We start from the raw sequence: 23,769 nt of genomic DNA on the forward strand, positions 1-23,769 counted from the left end.
AAAGGTTCGAGAAAAGTGGCGCAAGGCAACCCGCGAGGCATCCAGGGACGAGAGAATCAATGCTGAAGAATATGGGGCCAAAAGTTCCACCTCAGTGTTGTCTCTGGGGTATCAAGGTCTGGCACTGATAGGCTAATTGATTGTACAGCTCGTACCAGTATGACCAGTATGACCAGTATGACCAGTATGACCAGTATGACCAGTATGACCTTAATGCAACAGGGCCGGTGAGCAAGTCAGATCATGGGGGTGAGAGTGAGAGGGTACGATTGCCCGTGATGAGACCTCGTCCCAATAGCAGGCACGTTGGCACAGTGAGTGACGAAACTGAGATGAGAGGCGAGCAAGTGCGAGCTGTCCGCTCCGCCAACTGGGCGGGCGGAATGTGATGGATGCACTGCATGCACAGCCTCAACCTATGGGAGTCATTGCTGAACGTGACAACCACAGCATCAAATAAGCTTGAATAAGCGAGATGGGTGGGAACATGGTCATCACTAGACTCTTATTAGGCAGAAACTTGTGCTGTGGCGGGCGGATGGCTGTGTGCCAAGGTACCTTTCAAGCTTGCTCTTTGGGTCAGCAAGTCCCTAAGCTAGTCCTATCAGCATCGCCCGACTTTGCTCTGCTGGAGATTCTCGCTCGCTAAAATTTCAATTAGTTATTCGATTTCTTCGATTCCGTAGAGAGGCGGCAAGGCGGTAATAAGAACCAAGGAATGATCTATTGAACTAGACAGGCGATCATCTACCGCGGTTCGTGGCGTAGCTTCTTTCCACTTTGCTTTGAAGGGAGGCACGGAGGGCTCACTCTTTATGTACCCTGCTGGAAACAACCTTGTCAACTACAAACGGGCGGCGGAGTGTGGTGGGCAACTGCGTTTGTCGGTATGTTTTTTGATATCTAGTAAACTGTGGATCGTGTACCATCGCAATCGATGCTCGTTGCCTTGGTGGCGCCGTCTCCGAAGCTTATGTCAGGGCTCAGGGGGCGCCAGCCATGGATTTTCCAAAGAGAAACAGCCTACGGTGAGATTTACGATGGGAGCGGATCCATGAAGGATCGTTCAGCTGTGCCACAACCTTTTGGCTTTACCAAATGCTTATTGCCTGCCCATCGTGATGTAAAGGAAAAAGGCAAGCGGCATGCTGATGCTGCCTCCACTGTCTGCAGTTATAAAGATATCCAAGGCTTCCGCTTTCCTCCTCGTCATCGTTCCTTTCAAGACCTTCGAGAACACCATCTCACCCAAAGAGCCTCCTTACTTTACCAACTTTACCAAGCGACAGGCAACGCCCCTGCTTGCATCATAGACTGCGGCACCCCTACATCCCAAGAAAGACACGCACCGACCCCAATCCTTCTTTCAACGGCCTGACTTCATCGCGCATTCCAACCGCCGCACACCTAAGAAACTCTTACTGCGCCGATCCTAAAGTACCTTACCTTACCGGTAAACCGTACTTCGTCTTTACCCAAATCCTACCGAACACAGCCAAGCAATCAAGAGCGGAAGGAGGACAAGGGAAGCAACCACACAACTTTCAGGGCGTACCAATTCTTCCGGCCTTCCGTCATACTTGGTAGTGTGGTGGCAACCAGACCACACAGTCCATTACACATCACATTGCCCATCGTCTGACGGCATATTGGACCAGTCCGAGCATCCCTGCCAGTGTGGATAGACCGTCACACTTCGAATCTCTTGGCACTCTGACACGCCCTGCCCATCACTCTTGAAACGGGAAAGAGACAAAATTCCACTCGCTCCCACTTCCGCCAATTCCTGCAACCTTTTTACATCTTGCATCTTGCTCATACCAATCTCAAACTTTGGCCTAATCACTTTCGAGTCGCACACGAGACTTGCAAGGCCTTATTCCGTACTGTAGATTGGGATTTCTGCAGCGTCGCATTTCGATCAGCGTCGCATACACACCTACCTTCCTTCCTACCGAATAGTCGGGCCTAGCCAAACACATCACAGCGAAAGCGAAAATGAGATTAGATCTCGCAGTCGTCGCGCTGACGCTGCTCGCGCCCGCGTGGGCCGCCGCCGTGGAACCCGGTCTCCACGGCTCCGACGTCGCATTCCTCGCCCCCAAATCCGAGCGCGACAACGCCCAGCAGGACGAGAAGCTGTGGAAGCGCAAGGGCGGTGGTGGCGGCGGCGGCGGTCGCGGCGGAGGCTCTTCTTCAGGTGGGTCCCGGTCGGGAGGTGGCAGTCGCTCCGGCGGCTCCAAATCCGGTTCTGGTTCTTCAGGGTCAAGCTCATCAAAAGGCGGTTCATCAGGTGGCTCAAAAAGTGGCGGCAGCAGCAGTGGTGGTTCCAGGTACAGACCCCCGTCTTCTTCTCCTTCTTCGTCAACCGGACGGTGGAGGTGGCCGTCCTCAGGCAGAGGCAGAAGCAGCAGACAGCAGACTAACACGAAATCAAGTACCTCGAGAGGCGGTTCTCGCGATAGCTCTGGCGGATCGACAAGGACAGGAAGCGGACCGGTCCCGGCGTATGGAGGTGGTAGATACTATGGCGGCGGCGCGACGGTGCCCTACACGGCTGGCGCAAGGAGGGGCAACATGGTGCCGTTCCTGCTCGTCGGTGGTGCGTTGGCCTTCTGGCCTGGGCTTTGGCTCGGCGCGCACATGTATCCCTACAGCCACCCGTACCGGTACTACAACGAGACAGCCCGCCAGAACCAGACGAAGCCAGTACTGTGCGGTTGCCAAGAGTACCAGCCCTGCGGCTGCGACGAGAACAACAGCACCGAGTACATGAACTCGCTCCTCGGCAACGGCAGCTATGCCGCGCTGAACAAGTCCGTCGTCAACATTGGCGAGTACAACGGCAACGAGACAATCCTCATCAACGGCTCCCTGCCCAACGGCACGACAGCTGCCGGCGGTTCCGACGAGGTCGGCTCCGCTGCCTTCCGCACCGCTGTGGAGACGCTCGGCTTCTGGCCCGTTGTTGTGGTTGTTCTCGCTACCGTCTTCGCGGCATAATGCGCAACCGATGTTGGATGTATGACCACGCCTTTGTACACTAATGATGGATGGGTTTACATGCATAAGGGTTGGCTGTATGACTTTTTTGGGGTTTCTTGGAGTTTTATTTTGGAACAAGATACCCTACAAACGACGCTGGAAGAGTCCCATGATTATGAGGGCGGGTTCCATCGCTGGGGTCGGCAAAATGAAGCAGTAGTTAGTGATGAACAAATACAAGTATGATATGCTAGCTGGTCGAAAATATGCTGAGTGAAACTGCGCCAGATGCTGCTGAAATACCAACTTAAGGTAAGCCGGCGTCCGCATTGAAAAACATCAACGCCAACTACGATGTAAAATTGCTGTTACCGCCTCGGACTGTCGGGGACGCTGTTGACCGCTGCACTCAAGCTTCGGCTACGGCCTCTCTTTCAGCCCGTCTTCGCTCACACCAAACACCCAACTCTCTCCAAATCCTTTCCTTCTCAGCCGGGCGGAGCGATGCAGCAAGTCCGCTCGTGCTTGTAGCAACAAAGACCTTGGCGCCAGCCCACGCCTGAAACGCCTCTACACCATCTCCTTCGATCCCCTCATCCTGCTCCGCCTTCACAACGACACCCATGTTCTCGCTCTCGTCCTGCCACCCGTACCGAAACTCCTCCTTCTTGATACCCCTTCCGTGCCTCACCCGCCAGATGCTCTCCCAGATCGACTTGCCCACGATACAGACGACCTCGGGTCTGCAGCCCCGGACCTTCTCCTCGAGGGCCCCGACGCCCTCGTCCATCTCCGCCTTGGAGAGCTCGGCGCCGTTGCGGCTCGGGCGGGCGACAATGTTGGTGTTGCCCAGCCCGTACAGCGCCGGCAGGTCGCGGTCCTCCGTCGGGGCGCAGAGGCGCGGGGTGATGCCCGAGGAGTAGAGGAGCTTCCAAAAGAGATTGGAGGGGTGGGCGTAGACGTGGCCGAGGGCTGCGGTGCGGAGGCCTGGGTTGAGGCCGACGAAGAGGACGAGGAGGTCTGGTGCGAGAATGTCGGTTAGGTGGGGGAGGTGGGCGTAGGTTGAGGGTGGCGCGTAGCCTCCGGCGGCCTTGCGTTTGCGTTTTGATTTTGGTTTTGCGGTTGGCTCTGGCTTTGGGCTTGGTTTGTTGGAGATGTCTTGTAAGTCTTCTTCTGCTTCTTCGAATTTGAGAGAGATGGATGTTGAAGCGGACTCGAGGGCTTGCGATTTGGTGCGGCCGCGGGTCGTCTGCTTGGTGACTCGGTTCGGGGACGGGACGGGGCCGAGTGGAGTCTGCTTTCGCGGACTACGACGGAGGGGCCGCCGCGGGGGATCTCTGGGAGATGTAGAAACGTTGTTGGCAGTGATAGTACTGCCAATGCTGGTGCTGGGCGGTTCGCCTGTCGGGGTGAACATGAAGTCTTGCATCTGAAGTCGCCCCTTAAAGCTCGCAGCCTTGGGTTGAGGCTCCGCGTCAAAGAACGGCGAGTCCATAGCTGATTTTGATTGTCGAACGTTGGAGAAACAACTTCAGATTCCAGTCTGTATGGCGGGCTGGGCTACCCTGTCAGGTCTCAACCGAGCCGGCCGTCTCATCAACAACAAGGTCCTAGTTGTGATGTTTGTTGGAGCCACTGTTGTACGTCTCTGTACGAGGCTTTAAGTGTTAAATCTCGTCAAATGAGGGAGGAAAGAATCACGCAGCCTCAGACATGCGTTGACGTGCTGCGTAATACGAGGTTCAAGACGAAAGAGTTTGGGTAATATGTATTTTGATATCGAGAATGCGCCTCCAGATGTGCTCACTTGCAGCACATCGGCTCTATCCCTTGATGTACTCAGCAGTGTCGGGCAAGGTATGATTCGGGGTATTGAGGGTGTCCTTGAAGCAAGACGATGAATACGGCACACCGTTGATGGGATCGGGTTTGGGGAGAAGTAGTTCGATTTTGAGTTTGAGGCAAGTTGAACTAAACGTTGCTTGACAGGTCCTGGCTAGAACCTCGCCAACATGTTAGGACGAAGTAGCTTAAGGTAATTTGATTTAGGGGTCCTGCCTTCCTTTGGCGTCATCCGTGCTACTGGACCCACAAAACCTCTACAGTTGTTCAAAGGCAGGAGCGACTCGCAATAAAGAAGCTTCAGCTTGACTTTTATCCAGCAGCAAATCCGTAACGACTAAGATAGCTCTCGTCAGCATCTTGATAAGTCAGCGGCAAACCATCATCATAGAATGACGGATATTCCTTCGAAGATTTAACGTTTAGCTTAATCAAGTGCTCAGGCTTGTTGTTGTTGATTCTACATCACCAAGATAAAAACCAAGACTTGCTTTAACGGCCAAAATTTCAAACTGCAATTCAATTTCAATTGATCAAGCAAAACGGAAACTCCTCCACATATGGTATCTATCATGCACCTCCAGACCCGTATATACAATGTATCGCTATGCTCCAAAAGACCATGAACCTCCATTCAACGAGTAGTACCCTCTCCTTTTCAACTCTGACGGCATCTTTACCCAGTTTACAGGACAATGATGTTATCCACCCTCCGCCCTTGGGTCTCAATGAAGTATTTTCTCCGAACCCCCACACCGAGGGCATTGCCAAATTTCTCATATGCCTCTGGTCCACCACCGCGAATCATCACCATAGCGATGGGGTGCGGCCGCCGCAGCCCCGACGGTGTGACCTGCTCAACGTCCAGGTGAGGCTTAATCATCTCATATTCCCACAAGTCAGGGGCGCTGAACACATAATTGGTCTCGAGCTCCTCCTCGTCGACAATGATGACAAGCTGTAGAGATCGCGGCGAGGGTGTGTAGGAGGGAATGTTGGCAATCTTTTCACTGAATGAGCAGCCCCCACGGCGCAGGACAATAATCTGGTGATTGCGAGGCGCTTCGTCAGGCAGGCGACCGTCACACCCAAAGCCTGCTCGATAGACTGTCTGCCAAGAAAGGTTCGGAGGGGTGTCGTCACTTGGGATAGAAGCATCAGTAACATCGGGAAGCGGAACAGCCCCTTTGCCCACTGCCAAAGCACCCATATAGCTCTCAACATGGAAGTTTGCCTTGGCACCAGCGGGGAGTGGCGCCGGGGTATTGGTGGGATCAAAGACAGAGGTGACAGCGCGGATCATGGACTTGAGCATGGACCTGTAGGCAGTGTTCATACTCTTGCCGGAAGTCTGGTCTTCTACGAGCTCAGATTGCGCCTCTTCAGTGAGCTGAACTTGATCGTCAAGGTCACTAATTTCAACCTCCAGCCCCTCGGCGGGGGCAGGTGCACTGGCGTTACGCTCTTCCGGCTCCCCGTGCATCATGATGAGCTCGACAAAGCCATTGTATCGAACACGATTGAATAGAGGATCGGAAATGCCTTTCAAGAGGTCCGCGTCAATGTGAACTGGCTCATCTCTTCCTAGCGGCATATGGTTGACCTGGGTGACCCTCCATGTATGATCGTATGCTGAATCAAACGAATCTTCCTGAACGAAGTGGACTTTCAATCCACTCAGAGCAGAGATCCTGACGCCTACAGGTGTCTTGAAGGCGGCAGTGTTGGCAAACAGGCTATTGAAGGCGCTCCCAACGCTGCCCTGTTGAATATTTGCCGGAAACTCAATGACTAGCGTAGGCTTGAAAGGCAGGGCGGCACAGGTGCCGTTGTCTGGGATGAGCGTGCGTGGAAGTGTCCAGGGGAAAAAAGTATGGTTTGCCTTGTATCTCGATATCGAGCCATTGCTGCCTTTTCCGGCGGGAACCAACTCAACTCCACTACGTGGGTTGGAGATGGTGTGAAGATTGACGAAACTCGCTGCGTGAAAGACATCGGGCCGCGCAGCCAGAACAGAACCCGTAAGAGGAACTTGCTTTGGGATAGGGCAGGTATTCGTAAAATTCTCGTCGTAGTAGACCTCGACGCTGCTGTGTTGTTTGCGACGTTCCTGCTTCTTGTTTGGCCTCGTTCTTCTCCGAGGGATGATCAGAGGATGCGCCTCTGTAGTGAAGACATAAGCGGCATCGAGCTTGTTCAACGGGTGGTCTGGATCGAAGAGCAGATATAGATACTTGGTGGTCTCTCCAAGAAAAAAGCTCTGCATACGGTCGGCCTTCTCCCCAGTGTCGACATTCTGGAGGCCGGACCAACCGCATTTCGTGTAACACAGTCTCTTGATGTCACTAAGGACCATCTCCCCGACGTGCACATACCAGGGGTCGTTCGTAGCGCGATACAGGTAATAGTTGGACTCGATGAATTCAGGGCGGCCAGGCCACCAACCAATGCCTGAGTCGACTTGTCTCTCACGTACAGACCATCTCTCGGGCAACGCCCCGTAACGTGTCCATAAAGCTGTATATAGTAGGTTGGCTTCCTCGGCCTCCTCAATCTCACCTGCCATCGCAAGCAATCCAGGATAAAAGGCTGCTAAGCTGTCAATCCAGCTTGTGAAAGCGTACCCGCGAGTTCGGTGACCAGTCATGTAATATGGGTGATGCGCGTCATTGTACAGGTGGCGCTTGATAGCTGCGTGCGCATGGTGCCACGCCTCCAGGAAAGCACCAGCAGAGTTCTCCTCAGGCGTTAAAGGTGTGTCGTGTAATGTATTGGGATCGAGCCACTGCCGATCAGTGGGTGGCTCTGAGGCGGTGATATTCGGTAGCTCATGACCAGACAATAGAATATGGCTTTTCAGTGCATATTCAAAGAAGCTGTCAACGCCAGCGCCAATCCCCGAGTCAAAGCTGACCCACTCGCCCTTTTCAGGGTCAATTGCATTACCAACAAGACCAATGTCGCTCTTGGCCTTCCACACTGCCCAAAACGCTCGCTTCGCCAACTGTTCGAACCTTGAGTCGCCTGTGAGCCTGCTGAGAACGGTGAATTCTAGGACAAGGCTTCCGGCGCCGGCGCTACACGTATCCGTCTTTTCGTTCGTCGCTCGAGTTGAATCCGGGTCATCGCGAGAGACTTTATGCAGTGGAGAGTTGACGTAGAAAGGTATGCCGTGTCGCAGGTTGACTCGTGGATACGGCAGCCCTGTGTTCGTATAGAAAGCAGGCAAGAGTCGCTCTGCAAGGTCCAAAGCTAGTCTGAGAAGCTGCCCATCGTACTTGAAGTTGTTTGGCCATGCTATGGGGTGCAGCTCCAGCGGATCAGAATCCTCGTCTTCGTTGAAAGTTTGGCCCGGGTTATAGCCAGGTATAGGCAACTCTCCTATAGCAAACAAATGCGCGCTCAGCAAGCCGCCGACTCCTCTGATGACTGTCTCGAAGACTTGAACTTTGCTGTCCAGATCAAAGCCTCGCGCCCTTCGCCCTTCCCCAGACGGCCCGCGTCTTCCGTCGCCATAGTATTCGACGAAAGCTGCGACGCTCTGCTGGAACTCCTGCAGAGCCCAGACAGCAGTATGTTCATCGGAGGGTGTCCCTGCGAGGATAGCCAGGGTCGAAAGGCTGTCGATGAGGGTAAGGGAGTAGTTGCCAAGGACATCGTTCAAATCGTAGTTTCCGGGGTTCGCCGGGTCGCGCGTCAACGGTGTACAGGATATCGGGCGTAACTAGATGCGAAGTCAGTCTGTTTCCAATGCCTCACAGATGCTAGGTGTTTGCGTACCTCGTCCTCGGGGAATGCAACGCGCATGTAGTTGTCCCAGCCATGGTGGAAGACCTGGGTAGTTGCATTTCGAAGTTCGGCAAGGTGAGCGTGACTTAGTGCAAACACAACTGTCGGCCATAAAAGACACAGGTAGCCCAGGATGGATGATCGCGATAACATGGTGATGCTATCTCTTGTGGCGCTGGGCAGGGTTCCCATCAATCAGCCGGCTGCCAGCGGCAGATGCCTCTCGATTTATGCGGGACTGAAGTCGAGGCTCTTCATGGAATTTGGGCCATCAAGCAAGTTGTTCTTTGAAAAATAACATGGGTATCACCGAAAAAAAGACAATATTCGCAGAGAAAATATGGAACAACGTTGAACTGAAAAACGTCGCCCGCCCTTGATAGGTCTCGTGTCTGACGTCGAACATCAAAGTGGGATGCGATGTCTGTCATCTTCCTCCCATTGGTGGAGCTGCTGACTCAGCACGCCTATTTTCGGTGCGTTGCTGCTGTAGTGCTGCACCTCAACTTCTGGCACCTACCGTAGTGTATAGTCAGATTGGACGAACGTGTCTTGAGTCAGTTGCCGATCAGGCTTCTAGAAGGTGTTGATAAAGTCGTGATGTTATTCCCTGCCTTCTATAGATCCGGCCAACGGCAATAAAATCTTACTTTCAATTGCCGTTTGCATGAGGCACACAATCATTTATATGCTCGATCAGCACAGATATAATACCCGATTATTCCCCGAGAACGCAGCAAGAGCAGCTTGGAAAAATGAAGAGCAACATGATTGGGGTTTATGCGGTAAGGTATGAAACTGAAAAGAATGATAGTACTTGCTGGAAAAAGTTGCAAAATCAACTGACCTTTGGAATTTCTACCAAGGTGGTGGGGGAAATGGATAGAAGGCATAGGCAAGCTTCGTAAGAGAAGCTCTATCTAGTGTAGGTTGATCAGGCCGAGAAGGAATGGAAGAATCTACGTGACCCTCTTATCTTGCTTATCGCAAAATCTTACCTCATCACTGAGAACAAGGTGTGGCCAGTGCACTCACCACCGTTCGCGCTAACTGACGGGAAGCTTTCTTTCTTCCAACAACCCCACAGCGCCAAAATCCTCCAAAGTCAACCTCATCGAAGGATGCTTTCTCGAAGCGCTTCTGTTGTTGGGCGACAGGCGCGCCGCATAAGCGCGAAACCTCTTCTTCTACATGACCAAGTTCTAACCCACAATATCGAGGCTATCTAATGAAGACTTCGATACGATGCACGCTTGCCTCACGCCCAGGGCCGATGATAGTCAATGTCGGAGCGCAGCGGTCCATCACCGGTGCTGCCCCCACAACGTTAAGCCATTCCGATCAGAACCGTGTCCCAGTTTCAGGCAGCATTGAGGGGAAGCGAGCTTCAGCATCGACTTTGTCGGCGAGGGCCATTTTGGGGCAGAGTTACCGACAAGCTGTGACGTCTGTTCGGCCCACTTGAACTTTTCGTACAGCCGGTCATCACCCCTGGGTATTTGTGATGGAACCGCAGCTGGCCGCCAAACGGGCCGCGCACACCGCCAGGCCAATTCGGCAGGCCCTGGCTTCAGCCTTCCGCGCCCATCTCGCAGGCTTAGCAGTCGAACATCTGCCATTCACCATGATCGTTCACCAGCTATACTCCAGCCCCGATACTTCGCGCATGATGTTCCGCGTACCAGTCGTTTCTTCCGAAGTAGTGAACGTCTCTCGAGTAGGCGGAGTTCCTCATTGAGCGCGCGGGGTATGCGGCTTGACATACACTGATACGCGGCTGAGGCGACGCCGCCTGGACACCGAAGTTACTGCGAGAGTAGCCCGCTACAGTCTACCGTCATGAACTTTACTATAACGCCCGTCGGCCAGGATTACATCTCGCTTCACAAAGCTACATCCCACATCTTCATTTCTCAGTGGTACATCAAGCAGGAGCCTCTTGCTGTATGCACCCTGTCAGTCAAGGTGCTCAGCCCTCGGGCTGAAGATCTCCTTTGACAGTCTGCGGCGTAGTTCTTGTCGTCCCCCGATTCCAAATCAGAGAAATTTCAGAGAGCTCTAGATCACGAAAGCGGACCTCGCGGTGGATGTCGCAAAGCAGTCATTAGAAGTCTGGAAACCTGGAATGCGGGCGCAATCTTCCACCTCCGTTCCCTCTTCCTGGGAAATGTTCGATGCCATGTCGATTGCCAGATGGCGAACCATTCAACTCGGCACCGGGTCTGTTTCGAACATCCAAATGAGGCAGGAGCACAACGATTTGGATTCCCTCCCGGAACAATAACAATCTTGTCTTCACCGACTTTGGACCCGATGCTCTGGAACGAGGCCTGCAAAGAAGAAAAAATGAGGCAGAAGCTGCAGAAACTCTGGACCAGAGTGCGTGTTTGCAGTCATTCCATTGGCAGTACGGAAACAGAGCGTCTACTGGTGGAAAAGGGGAGAGCAGGGTGAGCGATTGTCTCCATGACGCCGCTGGATGGCGCGATTGGCTTGCTTGCTGTTCTGCTTGTACGGATGCTGCGACTCCTCTGCAAGGGAAAGGTTATACCCGGCAGGCGGTTCTATTCTGCACTTCTGATTCGTCCCGAGAAGACGGATAGCCATTTGACTGGCTAGGTTTTGCATGAGTAGTGGCTTAGCCGCTGCAGATGAGAATTACCGACCACTCCTTCGCCCGTTTGGTGGTGATCTGGCAGGCTCATTCCGGATATAGTGCATGGCAGATGTGATGGATGGCATGATCGTCTCTTCGGCCTGGCACACGCGCTTCGCGCTTCGCAGCTTCGCCGTTGGATCAAGAAGACCGGTTGGAACAGGCGCAATACGGGTTTTGGGCGGCGCCTGCGAAGACCAGAATCCGGGGTTGACACTCTCCAAGTGTTACTCGATGTCACACAATAACTTACTGGGCTACTGCGACCAGAATCATGGGTTGAACAATGGGCTGCGCACACCTACGACCCCATGATACGACCCCATGGAGGCGGCCGCCGACAATGGCGTGAGGTGACAAACGATCTTGTCCTGGAAAGATCATCGGAAAAACGAAGTGGACGACCTTGACGTGTGTATTGGTGTATTGGGCAAGGTTAGCCTGCCTAGGCACGGCAAGTTGCAACAGAGGGCTACATCGCTTCGAGGATGGCAGCTCAGCCCAGTCAAGCACCCCCAAGTTGATCAACACTATCGGAAACCCCATGGCTGACAGTGGCCCGTGAGCCAAGCAAGCGGGGGGGATGCTCTCGTCCCCAGTTCCCCCTCTCTGATCATTGGGGATCATTGGGGCTGCGGCGTCTCTAGACGAAGCAGCGAAACGGAAGACCACGGACGGCAGCCGAACAATGGCAATTACGAGAGAACAAATCAAGTGAAATCTCTAGCGTTGAGCTCGACTCCGCGAGGGACCCGTTGAAGGACAAGGGAACAGGCACCAGCGGCCCTCTTTCTCTTGATTCCACCCACCCCTAGTCGCCTCTCAAAGATACCCGGCGCAGGCCACAAACATAGTCTGGACAAGATGAGAGTTTGCGTTTTTATCGCGCTGTCTCCATCCAATTTACCGAATTCCTGGGACGGTTGATGAAGTGTCTCTGCAGACCAGACCGGACGTGGACTCGAGAGGGTGGGGGCTGGAAGAGGAAGAGAGGTTGAAGGCTCCACACCCAAGGCGCGCGAGCAAGGGAACGTTGCGACTGCGGAACGCCTAGTGGTCCATGCAAGCCTAGCACCCGTTGCCGTACGGAGACGAAAGAGGGTACGGACTACGGTACGGAGTGCGGAATACGCACGCACCATTACCCGTGATTCGCACCATAGGATGGGCATCCAAGGCACACCCCCTCCCCCGGCGAGGGCTGGTGTCTGTCTGTCTTGTGAGCGTGCGTTTTTGTGGTGCTTCAAGCAAAGCAGGGAGGTTCGTCGCTTCGTCACCCCTTCCGGGCCCCTGGTCGCGGTGGTTCCCTCTCCTCTCGCCGAAGGCTTTCTCTCTTCCCGGATTCTGGAAAGCAGAGGATCAATCACAGGTCCGCAATCGCATTCCCGTCACACACCCGCACCGGTCAGCATTCTAGGTCAGGATGAGCATCCCATGAAAGCATAAGAGGGAGGGGGAAAGGATGGGGGGTGAAGAGGAGATTCCCTCCGACCCGTCAGCCGTTTCCTTTTTTTTGCAACATTCGTTCAACGGGGACCCCCGCTCGATCAGATGAGACGATGGATCATGAATGCGCTCCATGAATGCGATTGAGATTGTGAGATTGCGCGCGCAATCTTCGGGCCCGCGCTCGACTACGACGCAAAGACGACGACGACGACGACGACGACGATGATGATTAAACCATTCATGGACACCAGGAATTGTGAGACAGCATTAAACCGAAGCGGATTGACGTCCGTCCCCGCGTCAAGCCGGCTACGAAAGAGAGAGGGAAAAAAGGGACCAAGAGATGTTCCACTAGACTGGACGTAGTCACGTCCGGACTTGATTGCATAATTCCGGCCCGTCTAGCGTTCACTTTTTTCTTATTCACATTCGCCTACCCACGCTATCCTACCCGATGCCCAATGCTCAATGCCCCATTGATCGGGGAGGGTACTCTCTTCACCCATCGTCATCTTGCCTCGGATCGAACCTATCTCGTCAACGGCCGAGAGCTTGGTTTGCTGCCAGCCTGCCGCGCCACTGCCGAATTACACGGAACAGCTGCTTGCCCTCTTATACACTTTTTTTTTTTTTTTTTCTTATTCTTCTGTGCTACACAACCTAAAGTTTTGCCGTACTACGTGACTTGATTACTTGCTTTAACTTTGTTGGGGAGATGTAGAGAAACGGGTTGATAGGGAAGCAAAGACGATCGATGACTTACAGGATCTCATTACCTACCTTGCCTCACTTTACCTGCCACATTTGAACTCCCGGCAACTTCACCCAAGCAGCCAGGCCAGGGCAGGTCAGGCCAGGACAGGACGGGCCCCCGGAAATTCGGAATTTCTCACAGCCTTCCCACTTCACGTGAGTGACCGTCCGTCCGCGAGAGCAGCTCGCGAGATTTTTTGGAACAGGAAATGGGCATAATGGGCACAGCAATGGACAAGAACCTTTAGTCCGGGAAGCCGAAAATGCCAGGTCTTGGCGGCAAAGGGCGACAATCACAAAGTGCGCGGAAGCCGCTCTGCGGGGCCGCCGGCTGGGGTACCCACCACTCGCCGTCTCTTTCACGTTCTGCCTCTTTGAGTCTACCTTACCTATTGTGTACTCCGTAGGTAGACACGGAGAGAGTATCGTCGTCCTGAATGTCCCTCCGCCCCCGTCTCTTCATCATCTCTCTCCCCCTCCTCTCTTTCCGTACGGATACACATCAGGGTCCAAAGCGGACCACCACCAAGGCAGCGGGCAGGCAAGCAATGGAGTCTATCAGGCAGAAAAGTGTACCTACTCCGTAGCCTACGGGGATGATGCCCCGGGGAAACATCAAAGAGGGTACGGATACTCAGTGAGAATCTCTTTTCCTTCTCGTCTCCCATCTTCCCCCACCCGTGCCACCCTTCCTTTGCCTGGAGCGCGCCGCCGCCGCCATGCTTGTCCCTGCCTTTTTTTTCCTTCTTCTGGCCCTGTGCGCCTTACTACGTATGTCCCCTGGTCACAAAGACACCGCGCTAGATATGCCCCTCTGCGACAGTGCGACTAAACCCCCCATAACCTTGCAATGCCTCTTTACGGTTACTGCAAAAAAGCTATGGGACTCTCTGACAGTTGAACCTCTGTGATCCTCTTTCCTTCTCCCTCTCTCACTCTCAGTCTCTCAAGGGCCCCCCAAGTGATGGCCTCTTTTAAACACTTTCTTGCTACGATCCATCCCTCCCCCCGTCCCCTCCCCTTTCCCCCCTTGACCCTGAACGGACCCGATATCCACTATCCCGTCTGAAAAGGGTAAAAGTTTCGACTTCTCAGGCTGCGGAAAAGCAGCATGTCGCATCCGGGCCAGAAGGGCCGCAGACACGGCCTGGCTGTGGATGTTAGTCGCTCTATTCATCGTATGAGAACTTGAAGCGGGTGCTTTATAGCGTACTTTTCTTGCCGGTGTGGGTATCCACCACCACCCGCGCCGCCGTTGAGGAAAAGCCACACCCGCAACCGCAGCGCAGGGCACATCTTTCTTCTCTCCCTCCATGCCATCTGGTCTGCCTTTCCTGGTCTCCGGGTCGTTCATACCCTTCCCACAGCCCAATCACCCTCGCCTTCGCCTGTTCCTGGGCAGTAGGGGGGCAGGAGGAAGAGAGAGCACGGACGGGGCGCCCGTTGAAGAGGGCTAGCCCCCCCCGGGGCCCTCCCTCCAGCCCGACATGAAGCATGAACATGGGTTTGATGTGACGAACAAGGCGTGCTAACTCGTCTCTCAACGTCGTCGTAATTGCTGTTCGACAGTGGTGTAGCAGTAGAAGAGGAGAACAAGTCGCTTTGTTTCTCTTGGCGTATCCTGATGACGATGGCATGAATGGGCCAAAGTACGGGTAGATGAGCTGTCTTCCCAGTCCATGGTCATGAGACGACTCCGAGCGTAGTCCCGTTACATTGGGCGCGTCGGCGAGTGCAAATGCTGCCTTGGTCCCGAGAACTCGGAAATCCTGCCTGGAGATAGATGAGTTGTGACTCTTGGCCCATCCCACGGTGTCATAACGGGCAGGCGGATTGGACGGCGAGTCTCTTCCTCGTCGGGTAACGGCATCGGTAGGTATCAAGGCAGCCTATTCACAATGGCTGAGGACATTTACATGGAAGATTCGCGACGATGGCGATGTAGCTGGCCTTGTGTGCACAGTGGTTCAATGTAAGGTGATATTTGATGAGTGTATGTTTGTGAATAAATGTTGCAAATGGCATAAATGAATATAGACAGTGAAATGTAAATGTACGCGAGATAATGATATGCGGAACCCAGAAGAGCCCTTGCCGCCTGTCGTCCTCCTTTCCCTCCCAGGATGAGAAACCATACGAAATGAGTGGTATCTTTTCAGCCAAAACAAGAAATCCAAGACCAAACCAAAAGGAAACAGAATGCAAAATGACAAGGAACAATCTATACGTCATCACAGCCGCTTGGGCTTGGGAATAGCATGCTAAGGCCAACCTCATAGGAGGCTACCGTCGGAAGAAGTGAAGGTCACCATCACAGTTGGTGTTGATGTGTGCGTCGTAGATTTTGTCTGAACCTCGACGATTCTTCAGGCCAACTTGGGCTTGGGTGCCGTGCGTGCTCTGACGGCCCTAGGCTTCGCTGGTGCTCTTTTCTTGGCAGGCTGCTTGCCCTTGGCCTTGCTGGACGAGGATGCCGTCTCTTCCTCAGGGCTCTCCTCCTCCATCTTGATCTCTACTTGGCGGCCGCGTGGGCGAGCCCTGGCCACTGTCTTGAACATGGGCTCTTCGTCGACACCGTCTTCGGGATCCTCGCCACGGTACTCATATATTTCATCGAGTATTTGTTGTCGCCGTTCTGGGTTCTGCCGTACTTCGACTGTGTCGTCAAGCAGGACGGCGCTGCTTGTGGCGAGGTTCCTCAGGCGGGTTTGCTGCTTCTTTGTCCTCCGCGACTTTCCCGGCTGAGTAGTAGGCTCGGCCGTGTAGCCCGAATCTACCATGCCACGCTCGACTGCCAGATACTCGACGTCACTTGCGCCCCACGCAGTTGTTTGTCCACCGCCGAGCTCCTTGAACTTGCGGTGGACCATCTTGAAATAATGCGCATCGACGAAATCGAAAGCCATTTTGACCTTATGTCTCTGGTACCTTGTTAGTTGTGTTGCTCACAAAAGAATCCCTACACCATGAGCATGACTTACGTCTCTGAGTGACCACTCCAGAAAGTTGGATCTTCCTCTCGTCACCTGCATTTGCAAACGTGCAGCAGAGCTTGTCATTCCAAACCTCTCTCTGTGCTCGCCCGCAATGATATCCCACATTCCGTTACCCTTGCCACCTGAGATAATCATATCCCTTTGACGATGGAAGAGAAAGGCAACGTCTTCAGGGCATTCCGGTTTGACGACGAATTCATCGGGGAGCGAGTTGATATGCGCCATCTCGTCATCGGCGGTCGGCTCTTCAGATGATTCTGCCTCGGACTGTTCCGCTCGACCTCTCAGGCGAGGAGATCTTTGGCACCGGCCCGCTGCTTGTTGGCTGTTTTGACGGGCTCGGGTAGGTCCCCGAACGACTTCGGGACGTTGTATCTGTGTGCTTGGAAGGGCGTATCCCATGTAACGTCTCCTAGTAGCCTCAGACTTGAAGGCTGTGATATCAGAGTCCTCTACCCAGGTGTGAGTCGGAGGCTGGGCATAGTACTGCGCCTGGGCTTGCGAAGGATGCGGAATTTGTCCCATGGAAAGCTCGCCCATGATAGGCTGCGGCTGCATCATTTGCTGCTGGGGTTGAGACATGTAGTAGCCGTGGGGTGGCATCTGAGGGGACATAGAACCCTGGTCCGATTGAGGTTGCGCGGAGACCGTGTAGTTACCAAAGTAGTAGTCTTCGGGAGGTTCGCGTTCGTGCTCAGGTTCTGCTTGGATGTAGTTCATCTCGAAATGACTCTCGGTTGTGGGAGGGTTCATGGCCATAGGGGAGCCAACCTGGCTCTGGGGAGCACTCATAGCCACAGTGTTATGCCAAGCCATCCTGGAGGATCCGGAAGGACTGGACTGGGGCTGCATGGGAGCCATCGCTGATGGGTACTGGGGAAGAGTTGTTGTTTGTTGCATGCAGGGCGAGCCGCCACCAGATACTGGAGTCAACATGTGGGATTCACCAAGTTGCGACTGATGGTTGAAAGTTGTGACCTTGTATCTGTCAGACACGTCTGGATGGCTGCTTGAGGACATGGGATATATCGACTTACTGCAAAAGGAGGGCTTCTGAGGTCTGGATAGATTGTGGTAGGAGGCTGTGCCACTGAGGTGCGCCTGCTGGGCATGGGGTCTGATAGTCCGTCTGAATGCATAGTGGTTTGTTCGACGTAGTTCTGGCTCGTCATGATCAAATGGTGACCAAGAGGAGTTTGTGGACAGTTGGAGTAGATGTGGAATGTGGAAGTGAAAGTGTTGAGGTTGTGGAGAGTGGTGTGTAAGTGGCAATGGGAAACTCCAAAGAGTTAGATGTAGGCAAGAGCTTTGATGGTTTGTGGTTGTGTGAAGCTTGTCTTGTCTTATAAGAGGATGGGAAGGGGGGAAGATGGACGGTAATAAAGAATTCAAAGAGTCAGTGAAGTCTGCCTCTCCGTAATTGGACTTGTCAAGTGGGATGAATGAGAAGAGAGCCTCGCGAGGACGAGATGGCCGCGGCCTATTAATGACGAGCGAAGTGGACAGCGATGGTGCCGATCTAAAGGTTTGTATTTTTTTCGCAAGGGGAGCCTGCCAGTCGAGACGATTTGAACGAGTGCCACTCTCCAGGATAGAAAGCAGCGGGGACCATCGCCAGGGTTCGAGGAAGGGACAGGGGGAAGGATAGTGTACACGAGGTACATGAGGCCGTTGTAGTCTGGAAGGTAAGGTAGGTGTAGATAGGGCCGGGACACAGACCAAGAGAGCAGGAGACGAGGAAGAGCAGCAGGAGGAGGGGTTACCTTAGGCAGGACAGGCAGGACAAGCACAGCACAGCAGAGAGAAGAGACGGCGACAACGATAGAGGCAGAACCACAGACAGAAGCAGAGACAGACTTGCATGCGGGGGCATGGGTGAGTATGGTTCCTCGCAGACGATAGCCGCCCGGGGCTGGTATGTACGGGTACGCAGTAGTGCAACTCTGTAGATGCGGGTCGATTCAGTCGGCCGAGCAGCTTTGGGGCCTTGTCTTGGGGCTTGGGGGGGGCGTGTGTCTGGAAAGACCAGATAGAGCGAGGGAAAGAGAGAAAAAAGGGCATGGGGCGTGTGTATCCACAGCTCCATGGATGGGGGTAAAAGAGAAAGAGCAGGGGATAGAGCGAAAGATTCTGAGAGGCTACCATTGCCAGCAAGAACCACACCTCATACACACCTACATACACGACAGAGTAGCAGCAGACCAGCAGCAGCAGTCCCGATGACATGACAGTCACACTCGCAGATGCAGCCCAGTCCAGCCCAGTAGGCTGTATCCGTAGCGATGTTACAGCCCACCGGAGTAGGACGTCTACCAGTCTCCCAGAAACTCGTCCAACGTACGTACTCCGTACGCAGTAGAGTAGTTTGCTCTGTCTCATCTCCGTCTCTGGCTCTGTCTCTTTCCGTGCGGCCGCCTTACAGCGCCTAAATGGCTGACAGGTGTGGGACCAGTGGGGAAGAGAACGACTGATAGAGCAAGGCTCAGCATAGTAGAGCTTGATAGTGAGTCCGAGCCTCTGAGCATACATACCTACCCAGTATTGCATTTCTCGATTATTTGAAGGTACCAATGAGAGTGGCGAGGGTATAAGTCGGCTGCAGTATAGAGCGAAGAGGACAACCGCTTGTTTCTATGGCCTGGCTCATCCGACATTGATACGTCTTTGTTTTCTGAAGCCTGTGTGCTTCGAAATCCAGGCCTACCAGCATCTTCACTCGGCTACCTGGACTTCGTTAAGTAGAAGGGGCAAAGTTATTGGGCAGATTTGTACTTACGTGAATGGCGTGGACAGGCAGGTAGATGGGGTCTAGAATATATTAAACGTCCATTGGCGATGGAGACACTCGATATGTGATGCTCCTTGTGCGCGGGCGAAGAATCTCCAAGGAGGAGGGGGATGAGCGTTGACCTGCGCCGCATGTGCTGCCTTCTCTGATGGATCCTAGATCGTACGGCTGCACGGCACACAGCTTTTTCTCACTCTTTCTAGCTGTAAGGCAGAGCACGTCAGGGATGAGTATCGGCGATGGGGTCTAGTTCAGCGTGAGAAAAACAAAAACCCCGCGATTCCGCTGCTCTGAGTCCCTTGAGCCATGATGAATGTACTTGGATGGGGGCGGGAAGCATTGTCTACCTAGGCCATGAACCTTGATAGCATTGTGTACTGGTAGTCAGTATCCGAGATCACAGACTTGGGAAACGAGGCGGCATCAAGGAAGTAGTGTAGCACGGAAGCTGTAGCAGAAGAAACGACATGGGCACAGGCTAACTCCTGCTGGGGTTGTGGGATAACTTGCCTCTTTCTTCCCCCATACTCTGTATACAGTACGAGGACCACTTGCTTGGGACAACCCCGCCAGCCGGAGGTTACACTGGATGGTAGGGCTCTCGCTGAACTTTGTAAAGTGCAGAATCGAAATGGACTTAGCGGAGTTGCGTTGCCAAAAAGCAATGTTATCAAGTTTAAATGCTGGAAGGGCATTATGTTTGGTGTGGGAGAAATGCAGACTTGGATCGAAGTGTGGGTGACTGTAGCAGAACGGTTGACATTGTGACGTCTGGGGGCTATCAATCTGCGTCCGAGTTGTACACTACGCACGTAGTTACGCACGTAAAGGACCCAGATACGCCAAGATTGACGTGGACCATTACAACGGGGTTGCCCCGGGACGGGACTGATACGGGTTTGCTCCCGTGGTGGATTAGTTGATAGACGAGAAAAGAGGAATCAAATCGATCTTGACGCTATGTCAGTGGGTGAACTCCCTGCTCTTAGTGCATCGCTGTCCGATTGGAGAGAGCCGCGAACAAAGTATAGCATTGAGGAAGTCTTGGAAATGTTAGCATTCTCCGGCGACGGCGGGCATGGCAATGCGAGTGAGTGCCAGTCGTTAAGGTGTAGTGATGTGTGTCAAAAAGAGGCGATGGGGTATTATGTAGACTTCAACCATCTCATAAGTGTGTAGGTTGAAGATATCCGGAGCATAATTCCGGGGTTCAAGTAATGAAATGGCCATCAGATTAAGGTAGCTAGAACGACACGGTAATCAAACTCGCGAAAAAATGCCCAGTACAATTATCAACGAAGAGAAAAAAGGAAGTTGTGAGGATATGCTACACTCGATGTCGGGAGCTGGCCCTGGTCGACGTTTCGGTTCCGGGTCGGGTTCAAAATGGGGGTTGGTGAAGAGAGAAGAGAGGAAGAGAGGGAAGGCAAAGGATGTGAGTGAGGTGAGCATGGACTCCGTCTGTACCTCGGGGGTCAAGCCAAAGAGACTCAACAGAGGACAACGGCCGAGTCCACGGGTGTCATTGCATGAACCGTGTGATTGGCTCCCTGAGCGGCCGCAACGGGGTCGGCAACCTGGGAAAGCCGGGGGTAGGAAAAGGCAAGTGGGGTCTTGCGGTACGTATCTTGCGCGTGCCTGCCTCATTCTCATTCTGCTCTCATTCTGCTTCTCATTCCCATTCTCGTTCAGGTCCTAAGTGAGTCCTTCCTTCCGTTCCGACTCCCTGCGGCCTTCCTACCTTCTTGACTTCCTGCTGTGTGGCGTGCCTGCCTTCCATTCGACACATGCGACATACCGCAACTGTACATACCCAAGTAAGTACCTTACCCGTCTGTCTGCACGCGTCAACTGTGCCGTCCTTGAGCCGGATCCGCTCCTTCACCTTCTCCAGTCCAGGTAGGTCCAGTTTCCTGGAGTTCAGAATTCAGATAACTGATTTCTCCTAACCGGCGTATCGTTGCCTTAATTTTGATCATCACATGGTCAATGAGTCTAAGGGCTGACATGTGTCTTTACCACCAAGTCCTTTTCCACTTGTGAAAACCTTGACTCAATGATAAGTCAGAAACTTAGAATCTCTTTCAGCGGCACTTCCCAAGGTACATTACACTATGACTCTCCTCTCTCTCATGTCTGTCACATTTGCCTACTTGCTATCAGTTTCGTGGGCGGGACCCTTACGATAGCTAAGGGTACCGTTGCCGAAATCTGCATTGCCCTAAGGTCTGGTCACCTCAGGCCCGCCCTACGCCAAGAGTCGCGGAACAGAACGGCCAGTGCCCAGCTACCCCCAGCACCATCCACCAGGTGAGAATCTTCGAGAGACAGGGGTGGTGGGGGTATCCCTAAGATAGACCTCTGATGTTTGGGCGTGTGGGTTTTGAGGCTGCAATTCCTCGGACAAAGCGGGGGCACAGTTCCCATAGGACTCGCTTGTCGACCTTGACTCCCCGTCGCTGGGTGTGACCGGGACGCGTCCCGTCAACTTGGAGTCTTGGACATTGCTTGAGTGGGCACCGAACTGGACCGCACTGGAGTGGGCTGGAGTCACTGGAAGAACCCGGGCCCTTCAGGATGGAATTGCTTAAACTGTTATCCGAGAACTAGGTACTCGTCGTTGAAATTGCCTTCTTCCTGGACTACCTTGCTCTTCTCTTCCCAGCGTCCAGAGAGACATGCTCATGTCAGGCCATGGCTCGTTAGAAAAAAGAAAAAAGTCAGGGGGGCTTCCCTTGCCTGTGCAGAACTTGTTGCAGCATCGGTAAACACGCGCCAGTGGAACAAAGCTTTCACATTGTCTCGACTCTCGCCTCCCACCATGGCATTGAGTCTCCATGTTATTCCCATTCCTTGGCCACGGCGATTATTATGCGATCAAGCCACTGTCGATCAAGGCAAGCATACTGTGGTACATGCTCCGTACAAGCCAGGCCATGCACCCTGGTGTACGCACCTAGCCAAGCTAGCATAGTGAAGGCAGTGATGGCATACGGAGTACTCTGCTTTGAACTGGGCAGTCCCCATAAGCTTGATGGACACGGGACCAGCAACTTCACAGTGAAGGCGACAGAGGATTGGACAAACGAGCGGGAAGAGGCGGGAACCGTTCGATCCCGAGGGCCCATAAGCATAAGCTGCCGCCCGCCACGATCTGAGATCCATTTCGTGCCACGAGAGGGTTGCCGCATAATCTGGCTGACTGGCACAGACACTGTTCTCTTTTGTGATTCCTCGGAGTATCCCGCCCGTACCTTCATACAGTCGATGTCTTACTATGGGGATGGGAGTCGAATTGAGGGGGGCCCGATCACAGACTCGACTCTGAACTTCTGAAGAACCGGTTGATGCCATGCTTGCCCCCACACAGCGGGCGTTCATACGCCTCCCCCCTACCTGGCTTGAAGCTCGTTCGAAAAAGGGTGAGTTGCCACAAGGCAAGGGAAGAATGGGCTGATATTGACTGCGATGCATGCAACTTTGAGACCCTCGACCATGCCTTTTGATTGAGCAGGAAAGAACAATAGCCACGTATGGTCGCCGGTGCGAAACAAGAGGAGAGGAACGCGACTTTGCTGCAGAGAGGGAGGGGGGAAACGGACGCTGAACCAATACGCTCAGTTCTCATCTCTTTAGTCGTCAGGGATATCCTTACACAGTACTAGCGCGGACCCGACAGTCTGGTTCGCGCTATTTTAGCGTCAGAACTAGATGAAGTCCACCCTCATTTGAGGCTTTCATTGGCTCGCCTCGAAAGCATTCTGTCAGGGCTACCGGGATCAGTTTGAAGCCTGAGGCCACCAAAACACCATCCAACACCCCCCTCCCCCCCATCTTCCCCCTCTCACTTTGAGTACGTACTGCCCACCTACCGTCAATTCCCGTTTTATTCACCCTACCCCTACCGTGCCTTCTCCACTTCCACAAGCACACCTCAGTGGTCAGAAACCGATCCTATTCTTCGGACTTAGCGCGCGTCTGTTCTTTCGAATTGAAGCTTAAGCACATTCAACCACTCATGGTGTCGCTAGTGACTCCCAGATAAACCATTTCACTTCCAACAAGCGGCCAGACTTCATCACCAACAGCGCAAGGTCAATAGAACGCAACTTTGTCAACTTTTTAACCGCGATATCACACACCCACCCACATTCTTCTAGACTTCACACGCCGCTGCCTCGTAGCTACCTGCCATCACACGCATTCTTCCACACCACCTGCGCCTTGCTGCAGAAACGTGCCCCAACTTTGTTGCTCCTGGCCGCTCCCTTCCGCGATCCCATGGTTCCAGATGCGGGTACTGTACCGGAAGCCATGACGCATCCTTGATGAGCCAAGTCAAGCTGAACCTGTACGTCCTGCCTCGAGAGGAGACGACACTGAAGCCGTCCTGCCTTCGCGTGCCGGCCCTTCCTCATGTTCCTCAGACCGATGGTACCTTGCAGATCGCCGTTCTATGGATAGATGCCGAAACAGAAGGCTGAGGTGCAGTCTGATCCTCTGGCCTTTCT

At 53.6% G+C, this 23,769-nt stretch overlaps 4 protein-coding genes across 4 annotated transcripts; 1 reads left to right on the top strand and 3 right to left on the bottom strand.

Annotated features, from left to right (window-relative positions):
• Positions 1-1,137: 1,137 nt before the first annotated feature.
• On the top strand, positions 1,138-3,234 carry HER10_EVM0010792 (uncharacterized protein). The gene is made up of 2 exons (XM_035480241.1): positions 1,138-2,333; positions 2,439-3,234. The coding sequence occupies exons 1-2, from the start codon at positions 1,999-2,001 to the stop codon at positions 3,001-3,003; spliced, it is 900 nt and encodes a 299-aa protein (XP_035337659.1). The 5' UTR covers positions 1,138-1,998; the 3' UTR covers positions 3,004-3,234.
• Positions 3,235-3,301: 67 nt separating this feature from the next.
• On the bottom strand, positions 3,302-4,967 carry HER10_EVM0006398 (mismatch-specific thymine-DNA glycosylate). The gene has a single exon (XM_035475984.1). It carries the CDS (start codon positions 4,478-4,480, stop codon positions 3,395-3,397), a length of 1,086 nt encoding a protein of 361 aa, XP_035337285.1. The 5' UTR covers positions 4,481-4,967; the 3' UTR covers positions 3,302-3,394.
• Positions 4,968-5,323: 356 nt separating this feature from the next.
• Positions 5,324-8,997, bottom strand: HER10_EVM0006726 (glycosyl hydrolase family 47). Its single transcript, XM_035476304.1, has 2 exons — positions 8,608-8,997; positions 5,324-8,551 (listed from the first exon to the last, which is right to left on the bottom strand). The coding sequence occupies exons 1-2, from the start codon at positions 8,806-8,808 to the stop codon at positions 5,513-5,515; spliced, it is 3,240 nt and encodes a 1,079-aa protein (XP_035337303.1). The 5' UTR covers positions 8,809-8,997; the 3' UTR covers positions 5,324-5,512.
• A 6,470-nt stretch (positions 8,998-15,467) lies between these two features.
• HER10_EVM0008638 (uncharacterized protein) lies at positions 15,468-18,218 on the bottom strand. Its single transcript, XM_035478153.1, has 3 exons — positions 17,508-18,218; positions 16,456-17,448; positions 15,468-16,395 (listed from the first exon to the last, which is right to left on the bottom strand). Exons 1-3 carry the CDS (start codon positions 17,640-17,642, stop codon positions 15,841-15,843), a joined length of 1,683 nt encoding a protein of 560 aa, XP_035337463.1. The 5' UTR covers positions 17,643-18,218; the 3' UTR covers positions 15,468-15,840.
• Positions 18,219-23,769: the final 5,551 nt, after the last annotated feature.

The sequence above is a fragment of the Colletotrichum scovillei genome, assembly GCF_011075155.1.
Source record: "Colletotrichum scovillei strain TJNH1 chromosome Unknown Contig00002, whole genome shotgun sequence".
Lineage (NCBI taxonomy): Eukaryota > Fungi > Ascomycota > Sordariomycetes > Glomerellales > Glomerellaceae > Colletotrichum > Colletotrichum scovillei.